Here is a 16,857-nt window from a genome sequence, read left to right on the forward strand (position 1 = left end):
TTTCTTTCATATTTTTATGGTCTGTTCAAACTCAGTAAACAGCTTCATTAGCTTTTTCCTGTTTTCTTATATCATATATGATGGACAAACCTACATTAAACTGCATTATGATGCTGTTACATCTCTCACACTTATTTCATTGCTAACAAATCTCAATCTTTTGTTCAAACATGAGCATGATATGCTCCCTTTTACCTTTGGATTTATCAGGGACATTCTGGGGGATATTTGCATTTATATATATATATATTTTTTTTTTTCCCCCAAAGGAAGGAACAGAGAAGGGGGCCAGGTGAGGATATTCCCTCAGAGGCCCAGTCCTCTGTTCTTAGTGCTACCTCGCTGAGGCGGGAAGAAAGAAAAGAAAATGAAGATAAATCATAGAAAAACAGGTACTGTACTCAGTGCTCAGGACATATACTGTTTGCTGACTATACACACACAATCTCACTTGTGGCATCAGTGAATTATCCATTCAGTGTGAAATCTGAACTACCACCTCTGCTGCCTTATGCTGTATTGAGAACAAAACTATAATGGGAATTTGGAGGAGTACCACTGTATCAAGAGTGCTGTTGTAACATGAGCTTACTGTACTGTCTAAAAAGTCACACTCTTCTTTGGCATAAACTGAAACTTTGAAACTATTTATCCTACTACCAAGAATTATTGAAATACATCTTTTGTCACCTGTGCAACAAAGCCATGGGTAATTGGCAAAATCCAAGCAGGATGTAGGATATTTTCCACTGGTTTTAACAGGTATGAATTCCACACATATCTGTCGTATGGTTTGTTCCGGATCCCATATGAAATAGGTGGCTGCTTCTTTTTTCTGCTTTTTGATGGCTGGGTTTGACTGTGACTCTCAGAGAAATTTACTGTAGCTTCATTTTCGTCATGTCTGACTTCTTTACCACTGGAGCAGGACCTGAGAAAAAAGTTAAGAATAATAATCAAGGAGTTTCTGGTTTCTTCCACTATCACAAACAGCCTTGAAAAGACCCAATGGTCTGTTGCTATTTGAATTCCTTTGTATTCCTCTTAATCAATCTATGTTGCATACACTCTTCATGATATACTGTAAAGTAGGGTCTCTCATGCAAAACTCTCTTCATACACTATAAAATCAGCATACATGAAAATTATCCTTTGCAGGCAATGTCAGAATCACTACAAAGCCACTTACCATTTTTACTGAAGGCAAAGATCAACTGAACCCTAAATCAAGTTAGTGACAAAATGATTGACTATCGAGAGAATTAATAAAAAAAAAAAAAAAAAAATGCCTAACACAAGATAGCTTTCAAAACAGTAACAAAAAGTAACTGCATACCTTGCCTCTTTGCCAGCTTCTTCACTTGAATCCTTTGAATTTACTGACAAGTTTAGAAAGTTTTCTGCTTTCTCCACTTCTTCCCCTGAAATGTTAACACACCAAACAGTGATTATGTAAGTTTTACATATTCCACATTTTCATTACAAACAGTAAAGCTATAAATATATCTTTGTTACATTGCATAATCCAAGGACACCACCCTCACACTTACCCTCAACTTTATGCCTAAGACATTCCCAAACCATTCTCACCACTTACACTTGAACTTTGTTTCACCCACAACTAAAACATTCAGTTCTTTTCCCCAAAAACATACTATCTATCTCTCCTTCTTTCTCATTTAGTTAAATCCACACACATTCAGCACAGGATGAACACTTTTCACCAGGCTTCTTCTTATATTCCAACATTTAGAAATTGAAATACAAGATGGGAAGAGTTTCCAGCCCCCCTTAATCACCTTTTGTGACATCCTCCTCTAAATTCCCTTCACTTCTGACACATATATCCTCTAAATCAGTCTCTCTTTCCACCCTTCTTCTCCATGTGTCCAGCCCATTTCAATATGCCCTATCTGGCTTCCTCAATCTACTACCATACCTCTCTCGTACACTATTAGTCCTTATGTGATCAACTTCAAGGAAAGGATAACCAGAGGAACAGCATAGAGGAGAGGTGATGGAACTTTTGCCAGATAGAGTAAAAGTTGAGATAGAATAGCTAAAAGAAGAGCACAGGAAACAGCTTATGAAATTACTGCCAGGCAACATGGAAATTATAAGAGAATGACCTGAAAAGCATAAGAATTAGCTGCATACAGATATTATGTACTGAGCCCTTTACGACAATACTTTAATAAATTATATGAGAAATAAAAAATTTTGTGATATTCATCATGCCATTCATCCCCATATTTTTCTAAAGTTCATAACCTAAACAAAGGATGGGTACCTTAGCTTGTAAGAAAGAACAAAAGAATCTTGTCTAACTACATCAGTAGCATATAAAAAATTATATATAGCTTCAAAGCTTATTCAGAGAAGAGAAACATCAAGGTTCAAGAAATTCTACCCATCTATTGTGCAATCCATATTTTCTAAGCCTTTCATATCCTATTTCAATTATGGGAGAACTAAGAATAAGAAACAGCAAATGTGAAATTTTTTAAGAGTTCAACACAGTCTTCATTAAAGTCAATGGTTCATTACTGGAAAACAATATTCCGATTTAAAATCTGCTGAAATATGAAATCATGAGAAATGCTGTTTACTTCCTAAACAAACTACACAAATCTAAAAAAAAGTCAAGGTTAAGAGCCCTTGAAATACTAACACACTATTTTTCACAACATCAAAGTGATGTTGCAGTGTAAATTCTAAAAATGAAAATGCAACTTAACTCCTGGCATTTAGACAGCATTCTTACCATCAGGAGTTGGAGGTCTGATTTGTGCAAGCAATTCAAGCGGAATGTCTCTAGGTGGAGACATGTTGTACTGGAGGCTGTGTGTCAAGTCATAACTGTAGCTGTAAGTAGGGGTAAAAGTGTAACCTTACTTCTCAATGTTAAAAAAAGTTGTCGATAGCATTTGACTGCCATGATTTCTTTTATCTAAAAAAATCAAAAAGCATTTAAAATCTTCTATGATCTCATTGAAATCATTATAATTCACAGACACTTCCTTAACAACTCATAAGGCAATTTACTCAGTGGTTTTTGAGAGGTCAGTTGTTCACAAATGATGATAAGATAGATAAAAGTCAATCATAACTGCTCAGCCAACTGACAAAGATTGTGAAAACGAATGATTCCATTAGAACAAAACTAGGATTTAAATTATATACATACATGGATTTCAGTATTTCAAGTTTAAAAAAATTTGAAGCATTATTTTCAAAATCCACTTAATCCTCTGAATATCAGAATTCTTGACATCAGTTCTATGATAACCAGAGAAATTGTCATTTCAGTATCATTTCCAAAAAATTCTCATTTCTGGTTCAGGGACAAGTTCCAGAGTTTAGAGGTATGTAATTTTCACATCAAAATTACTTTCTGATGATTTGCTTATCTGGTATTCATTAAAAAATAAAGTAGAAAATAAAAGGCAATAGTAAGCCATTGATCGTCATGCCAATCAATCACAAGTATACAGTAATGTCATTTTCTTGCTGGTAAGAAGTCCACCACATTTATAGCTAACAAAAACGATGACCTATTCCTCAAAAAGCCAACAGCTACCTTGTTGATGCAGGAAATGGCAAACAAAAATGAAAGTAATGAAAAGCCCAATCTCATGAGTGATGTTGAAAGCAAATGTTCTGTTGGCAATACAACCTGAATTCTTATACTGTAATGTTTTGTAGAGCTAAATCCAGAATTATCACATAACTTGACAGTTATCCTTGAGGATAGAGGAAGAAAGAATACTTCCCACACATTCCTCTAACGTGTAGTAGAAGGCAACTACAGGGGATGGGAGCGGGGGGGCTAGAAACACTCCCCTCCTTGTATTTCAACTTTCTAAAAGGGGAAGCAGAAGGAGGAGTCACAAGGGGAGTGCTCATCCTCCTCGAAGGCTCAGTTTGGGGTGTCTAAATGTGTGTGGATGTAACCAAGATGAGAAAAAAGGAGAGATACGTAGTATGTTTGAGGAAAGGAACCTGGATGTTTTGGCTCTGAGTGAAACGAAGCTCAAGGGTAAAGGGGAAGAGTGGTTTGGGAATGTTTTGGGAGTAAAGTCAGGGGTTGGTGAGAGGACAAGAGCAAGGGAAGGAGTAGCACTACTCCAGAAACAGGAGCGGTGGGAGTATGTGATAGAGTGTAAGAAAGTAAACTCTAGATTGATATGGGTAAAACTGAAAGTGGATGGAAAGAGATGGGTGATTACTGGTGCATATGCACCTGAGCATGAAAAGAAAGATCATCAGAGATAAGTGTTTTGGGAGCAGCTGAGTGAGAGTGTTAGTAGTTTTGATGCATGAGACTGAGTTCTAGTGATGGGTGCTTTAAATGCAAAGGTGAGTAATGTGGCAGTTGAGGGAATAATTGGTGTACATGGGGTGTTCAGTGTTGTAAATGAAAATGGTGAGGAGCTTGTAGATTTATGTGCTGAAAAAGGACGGAGGATTGGGAATACCTGTTTTAAAAAGAGAGATATACATAAGTATATGTATGTAAGTAGGAGAGATGGCCAGAAAGTGTTATTGGATTATGTGTTAATTGATAGGCGTGTGAAAGAGAGACTTTTGGATGTTAATGTACTGAGAGGTTCAACAGGAGGGATGTCTCATCATTATCTTGTGGAGGTGAAGGTGAATATTTGTACAGGATTTCAGAAAAGAAGAGAGAATGTTGGGGTGAAGAGAGTGGTGAGAGTACGTGAGCTTGGGAAGGAGACTTGTGTGAGGAAGTAGCAGGAGAGACTGAGTGCAGAATGGAAAAAAGTGAGAACAAAGGATGTAAGGGGAGTGAGGGGAGGAATGGGATGTTTTTAGGGAAGCAGTGATGGCTTGCGCAAAAGATGCTTGTGGCATGAGAAGAGTGGGAGGTGGGCAGATTAGAAAGGGTAGTGAGTGGTGGGATGAAGAAGTAAGATTAGGGTGAAAGAGAAGAGAGAGACATTTGGATTTTTGCGGGGAAATAATGCAAATGACTGGGAGATGTATAAAAGAAAGAGGCAGGAGGTCAAGAGAAAGGTGCAAGAGGTGAAAAAGAGGGCAAATGAGAGTTGGGGTGAGAGAGTATCATTAAATTTTTTGGGAGAATAAAAAGATGATTTGGAAGGAGGTAAATAAAGTGTGTAAGAAAAGGGAACAAATAGGAACATCAAGGTGCAAATGGAGAGGTGATAACAAGTAGTGGAGATGTGAGGAGATGGAGTGAGTATCTTGAAGGTTTGTTGAGTGCGTTTGATGATAGAGTGGCAGAAATAGGGTTCTTTGGTCGCGGTGGTGTGCAAAGTGAGAGGGTTAGGGAAAATGATTTGGTAAACACAGAAGAGGTAGTAAAAGCTTTGTGGAAGATGAAAGCCAGCAAGGCAGTGGGTTTGGATGGTATTGCAGTGGAATTTATCAAAAAAAGGGGGTGACTGTATTGTTAACTGGTTGGTAAGGTTAATCAATGTATGTATGATGAATGGTGAGGTGCCTGAGGATTGGCGGAATGCTTGCATACTGCCATTGTACAAAGGCAAAGGGGATAAAAGTGAGTGCTCAAATTACAGAGGTATAAGTTTGTTGAGTATTCCTGGGAAATTAAATGGGAGGGTATTGATTGAGAGGGTGAAGGCATGTACAGAGCATCAGATTGGGGAAGAACAGTGTGGTTTCAGAAGTGGTAGAGGATGTGTGGATCAGGTGTTTGCTTTGAAGAATGTATGTGAGAAATACTTAGAAAAGCAAATGGATTTGTATGTAGCATTTACGGATCTGGAGAAGGCATATGATAGGTTTGCTAGAGATGCTCTATGGAAGGTATTAAGAATATATGGTATGGGAGGCAAGTTGTTAGAAGCAGTGAAAAGTTTTTATCGAGGATGCAAAGCATGTGTACATGTAGGAAGAGAGGAAAGTGAATGGTTCTCAGTGAATGTTGGTTTGCGGCAGGGGTGTGTGATGTCTCCATGGATGTTTAATTTGTTTATGGATAGGGTAGTTAGGGAGGTGAATGCAAGAGTTTTGGAAAGAGGGGCAAGTATGCAGTCTGTTAAGGATGAGAGAGCTTGGGTAGTGAGTAAGTTGTTGTTCGCTGATGATACAGCGCTGTTGGCTGATTCGGGTGAGAAACTGCAGAAGCTGGTGACTGAGTCTGGTAAAGTGTGTGAAAGAAGAAAACTGAGAGTAAATGTGAATAAGAGCAAGGTTATTAGGTATACTTGGGTTAAGGGACAAGTCAATTGGAAGGTAAGTTTGAATGGAGAAAAATTGGAGGAAGTGAAGTGTTTTAGATATCTGGGAGTGGATTTGGCAGCAGATGGAACCATGGAAGCGGAAGTGAGTCACAGGATCGGGGAGGGTGCAAAAGTTCAAAGAGCATTGGAAAATGTGTGGAAGGTGAGAACATTATCTCAGAAAGCAAAAATGGGTATGTTTGAAGGAATTGTGGTTCCGACAATGTTATATGGTTGTGAGGCGTGGAAGAGGGTGGATGCATTGAAAATGAGATGTTCGAGAACAATATGTGGTGTGAGGTGGTTTGATGGAGTAAGTAATGAAAGGGTAAGAGAGATGTGTGGTAATAAAAAGAATGTGGTTGAGAGAGCAGAAGAGGGTGTTTTGATATGGTTTGGTCACATGGAGAGAATGAGCGAGGAAAGATTGACCAAGAGGATATATGTGTCAGAGGTGGAGGGAACAAGGAGAAGTGGGAGACCAAATTGGATGTGGAAAGATGGAGTGAAAAAGATTATGAGTGATTGGGGCCTGAACATGCAGGAGGGTGAAAGGCGTGCAAGGAATAGAGTGAATTGGAAGGATGTGGTATACCGGGTCGACGTGCTGTCAATAGATTGAACCAGGGCATGTGAAGCATCTGGGGTAAACTATGGAAAGTTTTGATGGGCCTGGATGTGGAATGGGAGCTGTGTTTTGGTGCATTATAATGACATCTAGAGACTGAGTGTGAACGAATGTGGCCTTTGTTGTCTTTCCTAGCACTACCTCGTGCACATGCAGGGGGAGGGGGTTTTCATTTTCATGTGTGGTGGGGTAGCAACGGGAATGAATAAGGGCAGACAGTATGAATTATGTACATGTGTATACATGTATGTGTCGGTGTGTGTATGTATATGTATGCATTGAGATGTATAGGTATGTATATGTGTGTGTGTGGAAGTATATGTATATACATGTGTATATGGGTGGGTTGGGCCATTCTTTCGTCTGTTTTCTTGCGCTACCTCGCTAACGCGGGAGACAGCGACAAATTATAATAAATGAATAAATTACTCATGATGAGGAGCCTGAGGATTGGCGGAATGCTTGCATAGTTCCGTTGTACAAAGGTAAAGGGGATAAAGGTGAGTGCTCAAATTACAGAGGTATAAGTTTGTTGAGTATTCCTGGGAAATCATATGGGAGGGTATTGATTGAGAGGGTGAAAGCATGTACAAAGCATCAGATTGGGGAAGAGCAAAGTGGTTTCAGAAGTGGTAGAGGATGTGTGGATCAGGTGTTTACTTTGAAGAATGTATGTGAGAAATACTTAGAAAAGCAGATGGATTCGTATGTAGCATTTATGATTCTGGAGAAGGCATGTGATGGAGTTGATAGAGATGCTTTGTGGAAGGTTTTAAGAGAATAATGTGGTGTGGGAGGTAAGTTCCTAGAAGCAGTGAAAAGTTTTTATCGAGGATGTAAGGCATGTGTACGAGTAGGAAGAGAGGAAAGTGATTAGTTTCCAGTGAATGTCGGTTTGCGGCAGGGGTGTGAGATGTCTCAATGGTTGTTTAATTTCTTCATGGATGGAGTTGTTAGGGAGGTGAATGCAAGGGTTTTGGAAAGAGGGGCAAGTATGCAATCTGTTGTTGATGAGAGGGCTTGGGAAGTGAGTCAGTTGTTGTTCGCTGATGATACAGTGATGGTGGTTGATTAGGAAGAGAAACTGCAGAAGCCGGTGACTGAGTTTGGTAAAGTGTGTGAAAGAAGAAAGCTGATAGTAAATGTGAATAAGAGCAAGGTTATTAGGTTCAGTAGGATTGAGGGACAAGTCACGTGGGAGGTAAGTTTGAATGAAGAAAAACTGAGGAAGTGAAGTGTTTTAGGTATCTGGGAGTGGATTTAGCAGCCTTTGAGGAGGATGAGCACTTCCCACATGACTCATTCTGTTTCCCCTTTTAGAAAGTTAAAATACAAGGAGGGGATGGTTTCTAGCCCCAGCTCCCGTCCCCTTCAGTCGCCTTCTATGACACGCAGGAAATGCAAGGAAAGTATTCTCTCTCCCCATCACTAGGGATTATCATTTCATTTAAATATATATTTATCATACTTAGTCGCTGTCTCCTGCGTTAGAGAGGTAGTGCAAGGAAACAGACAAGAATGGCCCAACCTACCTACATACACATGTATATACATAAACACCTACACACGCACATATACATACCTATACATTTCAATGCATACAAACATGTACACACACAGACATATACATATATACACATGTACATATTCATACTTGCTGCCTTCATTCTTTCCCATCGCCACCTCGCCACACATGAAATGGCAACCCCCATACATGCACATATACAATTACATATACACATATACATTCATATACATACACATACAGATATATACATATATACACATGTGCATATTCTTACTTGCTTGCCTTTACCCATTCCTGGAAGTAGCCCGCCCCACATGAAACAGCATTGCTACCCCCCTGCTTCAACGAGGTAGCGCCAGGAAAACAGACAAAAAAAGGCTGCATTAGTTCACACCTAGTCTCTAGCTGTCATGTGTAACGCACTGGAACAAAAGCTCCCTATCCACATCCAGGCTCTACAGACCTTTCCATGGTTTACTCCAGATGCTTCACATGCTCTGGTTCAGTTCACTGATAGCATGTCAACCCCTGTATACCACATCGTTCCAATGCACTCTATTCCTTGCATGCCTCATCCTCCAGTTTGTTTAGGCCCCGACTGCTCAGAATCTTTTTCACTCCATCCCTCCACCTCCGACACATATATCCTCTTTTGTCAATCTTCCCTCAATCATTCTCTCCATATGTCCAACCCATTTTAACACACCCTCTTCTGCTCTCTCAACCACACTCTTTTTATTTCCACACATCTCTCTTACCCATTTGTTACTTACTCGATCAAACCACCTCACACCACATATTGTCCTCAAAAATTTCATTTCCAACACATCTACCCTCCTACAGCCTATCTATATACCCTATCTACAGCCCATGCCTTGCAACCATACAACATTGTTGGAACTATTATTTCTTCAAATTAAACAACCATGGAGACATCACACACTCCTGCTGCATACTGACCTTCATTGGAAACCAATCACTCTTCTCTCTTCCTACTCGTACACATGCCTTACATCCTTGGTAAAAAAATTTCACTGCTTCTAGCAACTTACCTCCAATACCATATACTCTTAAGACCTTCCGCAAAGCATCTCTATCAACCCTATAATATGCCTTCTCCAGATCCATAAATGCTACATACAAATCCATCTGTTTTTCTAAGTATTTCTCACATACATTCTTCAAAGCAAACAACTGATCCACACATTCTCTACCACCTCTGAAACCACAATGCTCTTCCCCAATCTGATTCTCTGTTCATGCCTTTACCCTATCAATCAATACTCTCACATATAATTTCCCAGGAATACTCAACAAACTTATACCTCTGTAGTTTGAACACTCACCTTTATCCCTTTTGCCTTTGTACAATGGCACTATGCATGCATTCTGCCAGTCCTCAGGCACTTGAACATGATCCATACATATAATGAATATCCTTACCAACCAATCAACGACACAGTCACCCCATTTTTAAGTAAATTTTACTGCAATACCATCCAAACCCGCACCCTTGTCAAATTTCATCTTCCACAAAGCTTTCACCATCTCTTCTCTCTTAACCAAACCATTCTCCATGACCCTCTAATTCTGTACACCACCCCAGCCAAAACACCTTACATCTGCCACTCTATCATCAAACACATTCAACAAACCTTCAAAATACTTACTCCATTTTCTCACTTCATCACTACCTATTATTACTTCCCCATTTGCCCCCTTCACCAATGTTTCCATTTGTTTTCTTGCCTGATGCACGTTATTTATCTCCTTTCAAAACATCTTTTTATTCACCCTAAAGTTTAATGATATTCTCTTACCCCAACTCTCATTTGCCCTCTTTTTCAACCTTTGCACCTTTCTCTTGACCTCCCGCTGCTTTCTTTTATACATCAACCAATCATCTACATTCCTTCCTTGCAAGTATTGTCCAGACACCTCTCTTTTCTCTCTCACTAACAACTTTACTTCATCTCACCACTCACTACCCTTTCTTACTGCCCACCTTTCTCATGCCACATGCATCTTTTGCACAAGCCAACATCCCATTTCTCACCCACTCCCCTCACGTCATTTGCTCTCACCTTTTGCCATTCTACACTCAATCTCTTCTGGTACTTCCTCACACAAGTCTCCTTTCCAAGCTCACGTACTCTCACCACTCTCTTCTCCCTTACAATGTCTCTTCTTTTTTGAAAACCTCTACAAATCTTACCCTTCGCCTCCATAAGATAATGATCAGGCATCCCTCCAGCTGCCCTCTCAGCACATTAACAACAAATTAACACATAATCCAATAATGTCCTTTGATCATCTTTCCTGCTCACATATGTATACTTATGTATATCTCTCTTTTCAAACCCAGTATTCCCAATAACCAGTCTTTTTTCAGCACACAAATCCACAAGCTCTTCACCATTTCCATTCACAAGACTGAATACCCCATATACACCAATTATACCCTCACCTGTCACATTACTCATCTTTGGATTCATATTACCTATCACTAAAACCTGATCTCGTGCATCAAAGCTGCTAACACATTTACTAAGCTGCTCCCAAAACAATGCAAAAATAAATAATACACGCAAGAATGAAAATAATGAATTCAACACTACTACCACCATCAAAAACCACCACCATTCTCTAGTATCATCAAAACCACCACCACCACAACTCACAACTATCCATTATCACTCACTAGCATACCAAGAGCATCAGTACAACACCACCACCACCATTACTAACCACCAATACAATCACTACCCATCAATATTACCACCACCATCAACCATCAACACTTCCAATATCACCACCACCACAACACTAGCATTATCATCACTAACAAACCATTAACATTATCTCCAGTGCCACCATCACCATTACCAACCACTAGCACTGTCATTAGCATCACTACTAACAATCAATAAAACTATCATCAACACCAATATCACTAGCACTACCACCAACACCAATATCACTAGCACTAACACCACCACTATTACCAATCATCAGCACTACCCATCACCACCACTAGCCATTGGTACCACCACCAGCAACCCCACCAGTGTCACCAACCCCACCAATGCCAGTACCAATCATCAGCATTCAGAAGTCCCAGAAATTACACAAAGTTATATCATTATTTTGTGATGGCTTTGTCCAGTAATAAATGAGGACAGCTAAAGAGAATGTAGATGACAAGTTCTGTCTATCTACATGTCTGATGCCCATTCCCTCCAGGAATTCCCATCAAGGGGTGGCCATGGCAAAAGAGTCTACACTTATCTCTGTCCTTCCATACCTCCCTCGCATACACCATTCCATGCATTCTTCCTCTATTTTCTCCCTCTAGTATTCCACCACCCTATTTGCCCATGTCACAAGTGGTCTTACACTTACACTAACCCATTTAATTGTTCTATAATACACTCTCCTTGAAAACTCCCAGTCATGCATTCTTTCCACATGCTCAAACCACCTCAAAGTATTCTGTTTCGCCCATTCTATTACTTTACAATGCATTCCCTTTGTATTCCTTGCCATACCACATCTCTCATACACCCTTTCATTTCTTTCTTCATTCCATCCAGTCACACTACATGCTCTTCTCAACTGGCTCATTTCCACAGCCTGGACTCTTGACCTCTGTGCCTCATTCCATGTCCATGTTTTGGCTGTGTAGGTCAAAGATGGGAAGACTACACTGTCCCATAATCCTCTCTTCACTTCCATACTTACACCTCTCTCCTTCATTATTCAATTAAGAGACCCAATGACTCTTCTACCCTGTACTGCTCTCTACCTTGTCTCTCTTTCCATATCATAGCACTTACACAAGCCAGCTCCAAGATACTTAAATTCCCTCACTTCTTCCAGTCTTCTCCTCCCCCCCTTACAACCTTCTACAACTCCTCTTCAGTCTCCACAAGCAACACAGTATCATCCACTAACATGCTTGCCACAAGCTATCACATCTCACCGCCACACTCCATCTCTGCCATCCTTTCCCTAGTTTTGCTTTCATCTCTCTCACCATTCCATTCATACATATAATAAAAGCCATGGTGACATCACACAACCCTGCCTCACACCTACATGTATCCCAAGACTTTCATTCAGCTCTCCATCCACTCTTACATAAACATTTGCTACTCTATAGAAGGCTTTTACACCATCCAACAGTTTTCCCCCAATACCACATATCCTTAACACATCCCACAAAGCATGCCTCTCAACTCTGTCATATGCTTTATAAAGATCCATAAAAACTGCATACAACTTCTTACCTTGTTAAATACTTTTCCATGGTCATCTTTACCACAAAAATCTGATCCACACATCCCCTACTTTTTCTAAAACCCTCTTGCTCTTGACTTATTCTACATTCAGTCACTTATATCACTTTGTTAATCAATATTCTTGCATACACATTTCCTGGTATATTTAACAGACTTATTCTCCTATAATTGCTACATACATGCTTTGAATAAAGGATCAATAATAGCTTTCACCCAATTCTCAGGCAAAACCCTCTGTTTCCATGCTAAAATAAATATAGGATGCATCCACTCTATCACACTTTCTCCTCCACACTTCAGCATTTCAGCCATAATCCTATCCACTCCAGCTGCCTTTCCTACCTTCAGCCTCATTAATACCGTTCTTACCTCACTCTTTGCTATAGGCCCATCCACTTGTATCCTCTTCCTTCCCAGCTCCATATCCATGCATGTAACAGCTGCTGCATCCCCTTCTCCCACATTCATCATCTCTTCAAAATACTCTTTCCATCTTCCTTTCACTTCCTCCATTTGATTCAGTGATTTCCCTTCCATATTTCTCACATGTTTGACATCTGGTAAGAACATGTGTGTAAATATAATATTCATGTCTTTCCAGTGAGCTTATTTTTCCACTGTACTGTACTCTTATTTCATACATAGGTACAATGTTGGTAGTTAATATACAAATATCATTATCATGTTTAATTTGTTTATGGATGGGGTTGTAAGGGAGGTAAATGCAAGAGTCCTGGAAAGAGGGGCAAGTATGAAGTCTGTTGGGGATGAGAGAGCTTGGGAAGTGAGTCAGTTGTTGTTCGCTGATGATACAGCGCTGGTGGCTGATTCATGTGAGAAACTGCAGAAGCTGGTGACTGAGTTTGGTAAAGTGTGTGGAAGAAGAAAGTTGAGAGTAAATGTGAATAAGAGCAAGGTTATTAGGTACAGTAGGGGTGAGGGTCAAGTCAATTGGGAGGTGAGTTTGAATGGAGAAAAACTGGAGGAAGTGAAGTGTTTTAGATATCTGGGAGTGGATCTGTCAGCGGATGGAACCATGGAAGCGGAAGTGGATCATAGGGTGGGGGAGGGGGCGAAAATTTTGGGAGCCTTGAAAAATGTGTGGAAGTCGAGAACACTATCTCGGAAAGCAAAAATGGGTATGTTTGAGGGAATAGTGGTTCCAACAATGTTGTATGGTTGCGAGGCGTGGGCTATGGATAGAGATGTGCGCAGGAGGATGGATGTGCTGGAAATGAGATGTTTGAGGACAATGTGTGGTGTGAGGTGGTTTGATCGAGTAAGTAACGTAAGGGTAAGAGAGATGTGTGGAAATAAAAAGAGCGTGGTTGAGAGAGCAGAAGAGGGTGTTTTGAAATGGTTTGGGCACATGGAGAGAATGAGTGAGGAGAGATTGACCAAGAGGATATATGTGTCGGAGGTGGAGGGAACGAGGAGAAGAGGGAGACCAAATTGGAGGTGGAAAGATGGAGTGAAAAAGATTTTGTGTGATCGGGGCCTGAACATGCAGGAGGGTGAAAGGAGGGCAAGAAATAGAGTGAATTGGAGTCATGTGGTATACAGGGGTTGACGTGCTGTCAGTGGATTGAAGCAAGGCATGTGAAGCGTCTGGGGTAAACCATGGAAAGCTGTGTAGGTATGTATATTTGCGTGTGTGGACGTGTGTATGTACATGTGTATGGGGGGGGGGGGCATTTCTTTCGTCTGTTTCCTTGCGCTACCTCGCAAACGCGGGAGACAGCGACAAAGTATAAAAAAAAAAAAAAAAAAAAAAAAAAAAAAAAATCATTATCATTAGTATATTATTATAATTAGTAATGGATTTGTATGTAGCATTTATGGATCTGGAGAAGGCATATGATAGAGTTGATAGAGATGCTCTGTGGAAGGTATTAAGAATATATGGTGTGGGAGGCAAGTTGTTAGAAGCAGTGAAAAGTTTTTATCGAGGATGTAAGGCATGTGTACGTGTAGGAAGAGAGGAAAGTGATTGGTTCTCAGTGAATGTAGGTTTGCGGCAGGGGTGTGTGATGTCTCCATGGTTGTTTAATTTGTTTATGGATGGGGTTGTAAGGGAGGTAAATGCAAGAGTCCTGGAAAGAGGGGCAAGTATGAAGTCTGTTGGGGATGAGAGAGCTTGGGAAGTGAGTCAGTTGTTGTTCGCTGATGATACAGCGCTGGTGGCTGATTCATGTGAGAAACTGCAGAAGCTGGTGACTGAGTTTGGTAAAGTGTGTGGAAGAAGAAAGTTGAGAGTAAATGTGAATAAGAGCAAGGTTATTAGGTACAGTAGGGGTGAGGGTCAAGTCAATTGGGAGGTGAGTTTGAATGGAGAAAAACTGGAGGAAGTGAAGTGTTTTAGATATCTGGGAGTGGATCTGTCAGCGGATGGAACCATGGAAGCGGAAGTGGATCATAGGGTGGGGGAGGGGGCGAAAATTTTGGGAGCCTTGAAAAATGTGTGGAAGTCGAGAACATTATCTCGGAAAGCAAAAATGGGTATGTTTGAGGGAATAGTGGTTCCAACAATGTTGTATGGTTGCGAGGCGTGGGCTATGGATAGAGATGTGCGCAGGAGGATGGATGTGCTGGAAATGAGATGTTTGAGGACAATGTGTGGTGTGAGGTGGTTTGATCGCGTAAGTAACGTAAGGGTAAGAGAGATGTGTGGAAATAAAAAGAGCGTGGTTGAGAGAGCAGAAGAGGGTGTTTTGAAATGGTTTGGGCACATGGAGAGAATGAGTGAGGAGAGATTGACCAAGAGGATATATGTGTCGGAGGTGGAGGGAACGAGGAGAAGAGGGAGACCAAATTGGAGGTGGAAAGATGGAGTGAAAAAGATTTTGTGTGATCGGGGCCTGAACATGCAGGAGGGTGAAAGGAGGGCAAGAAATAAGTGAATTGGAGTCATGTGGTATACAGGGGTTGACGTGCTGTCAGTGGATTGAAGCAAGGCATGTGAAGCGTCTGGGGTAAACCATGGAAAGCTGTGTAGGTATGTATATTTGCGTGTGTGGACGTGTGTATGTACATGTGTATGGGGGGGGGGGGTTGGGCCATTTCTTTCGTCTGTTTCCTTGCGCTACCTCGCAAACGCGGGAGACAGCGACAAAGTATAAAAAAAAAAAAAAAAAAAAAAAAAAAAAATATCTTTATAATTACTATTATCATTATCATTATCCGTCTCTGGCTGTTGTGTATGATGCACTGAGACCATAGCTCCCTTTCCACATCAAGGCTAACGAAGGAGAAAGCAACAAAGTAAATATACATATATATATTTATATATATATATATATATATATATATATATATATATATATATATATATATATATATATATATATATATATATATCTTTTTCCATTCTGTACTCAGTCTCTCCTGGTACTTCCTCACACAGGTCTCCTTCCCAAGCTCACTTACTCTCACCACCCTCTTCACCCCAACATTCACTCTTCTTTTCTGAAAACCCATACAAATCTTCACCTTAGCCTCCACAAGATAATGATCAGACATCCCTCCAGTTGCACCTCTCAGCACATTAACATCCAAAAGTCTCTCTTTCGCACGCCTGTCAATTAACACGTAATCCAATAACGCTCTCTGGCCATCTCTCCTACTTACATAAGTATACTTATGTATATCTCGCTTTTTAAACCAGGTATTCCCAATCATCAGTCCTTTTTCAGCACATAAATCTACAAGCAAATGGGGAGGTGATAACAAGTAGTGGTGATGTGAAAAGGAGATGGAGTGAGTATTTTGAAGGTTTGTTGAATGTGTTTGATGATAGAGTGGCAGATATAGGGTGTTTTGGTCAAGGTGGTGTGCAAAGTGAGAGGGTTAGGGAAAATGATTTGGTAAACAGAGAAGAGGTAGTGAAATTAACTCAAGAAATTACCACAGCATCACTCCAAACTAGGACTACTGGGAGACACCCATCAATCACAGAAATTATTACAATTGTCAGCAGGTAACAAATTCTGATGGGATGATTTATACACCAAGAGCTTGAGTTAGAGGTGTGAGGTGAAGATGTAACACTTGGGCATAAGTCAGAGGGCGGTATACCTGCTCAGCAACTTCCTGGGCATGCTGATGCCAACAGATATCTTCTTTCTTAACTACAAGATGACGAATATCAGGAAACTCTGGACTAGTAGGGGA

The 16,857-nt window shown here is 40.4% G+C and overlaps 1 protein-coding gene across 4 annotated transcripts in view; it reads right to left on the bottom strand.

Moving 5' to 3' along the window:
* Positions 1-16,857, bottom strand: part of FIG4 (polyphosphoinositide phosphatase FIG4) — a 322,728-nt gene that overhangs the window by 201,430 nt on the left and 104,441 nt on the right. For all 4 annotated transcript variants that reach the window (XM_071687992.1, XM_071688012.1, XM_071688003.1 and 1 more), the window contains exons 6-8: positions 2,765-2,865; positions 1,337-1,421; positions 691-931 (exon numbers count right to left, since the gene is read on the bottom strand). In XM_071687992.1, coding sequence (XP_071544093.1) covers positions 691-931; positions 1,337-1,421; positions 2,765-2,865 — 427 coding nt within the window. The remainder of the gene's footprint in view (positions 1-690; positions 932-1,336; positions 1,422-2,764; positions 2,866-16,857) is intronic.

This window comes from Panulirus ornatus, chromosome 3 (genome assembly GCF_036320965.1).
Source record: "Panulirus ornatus isolate Po-2019 chromosome 3, ASM3632096v1, whole genome shotgun sequence".
Taxonomy (NCBI): domain Eukaryota; kingdom Metazoa; phylum Arthropoda; class Malacostraca; order Decapoda; family Palinuridae; genus Panulirus; species Panulirus ornatus.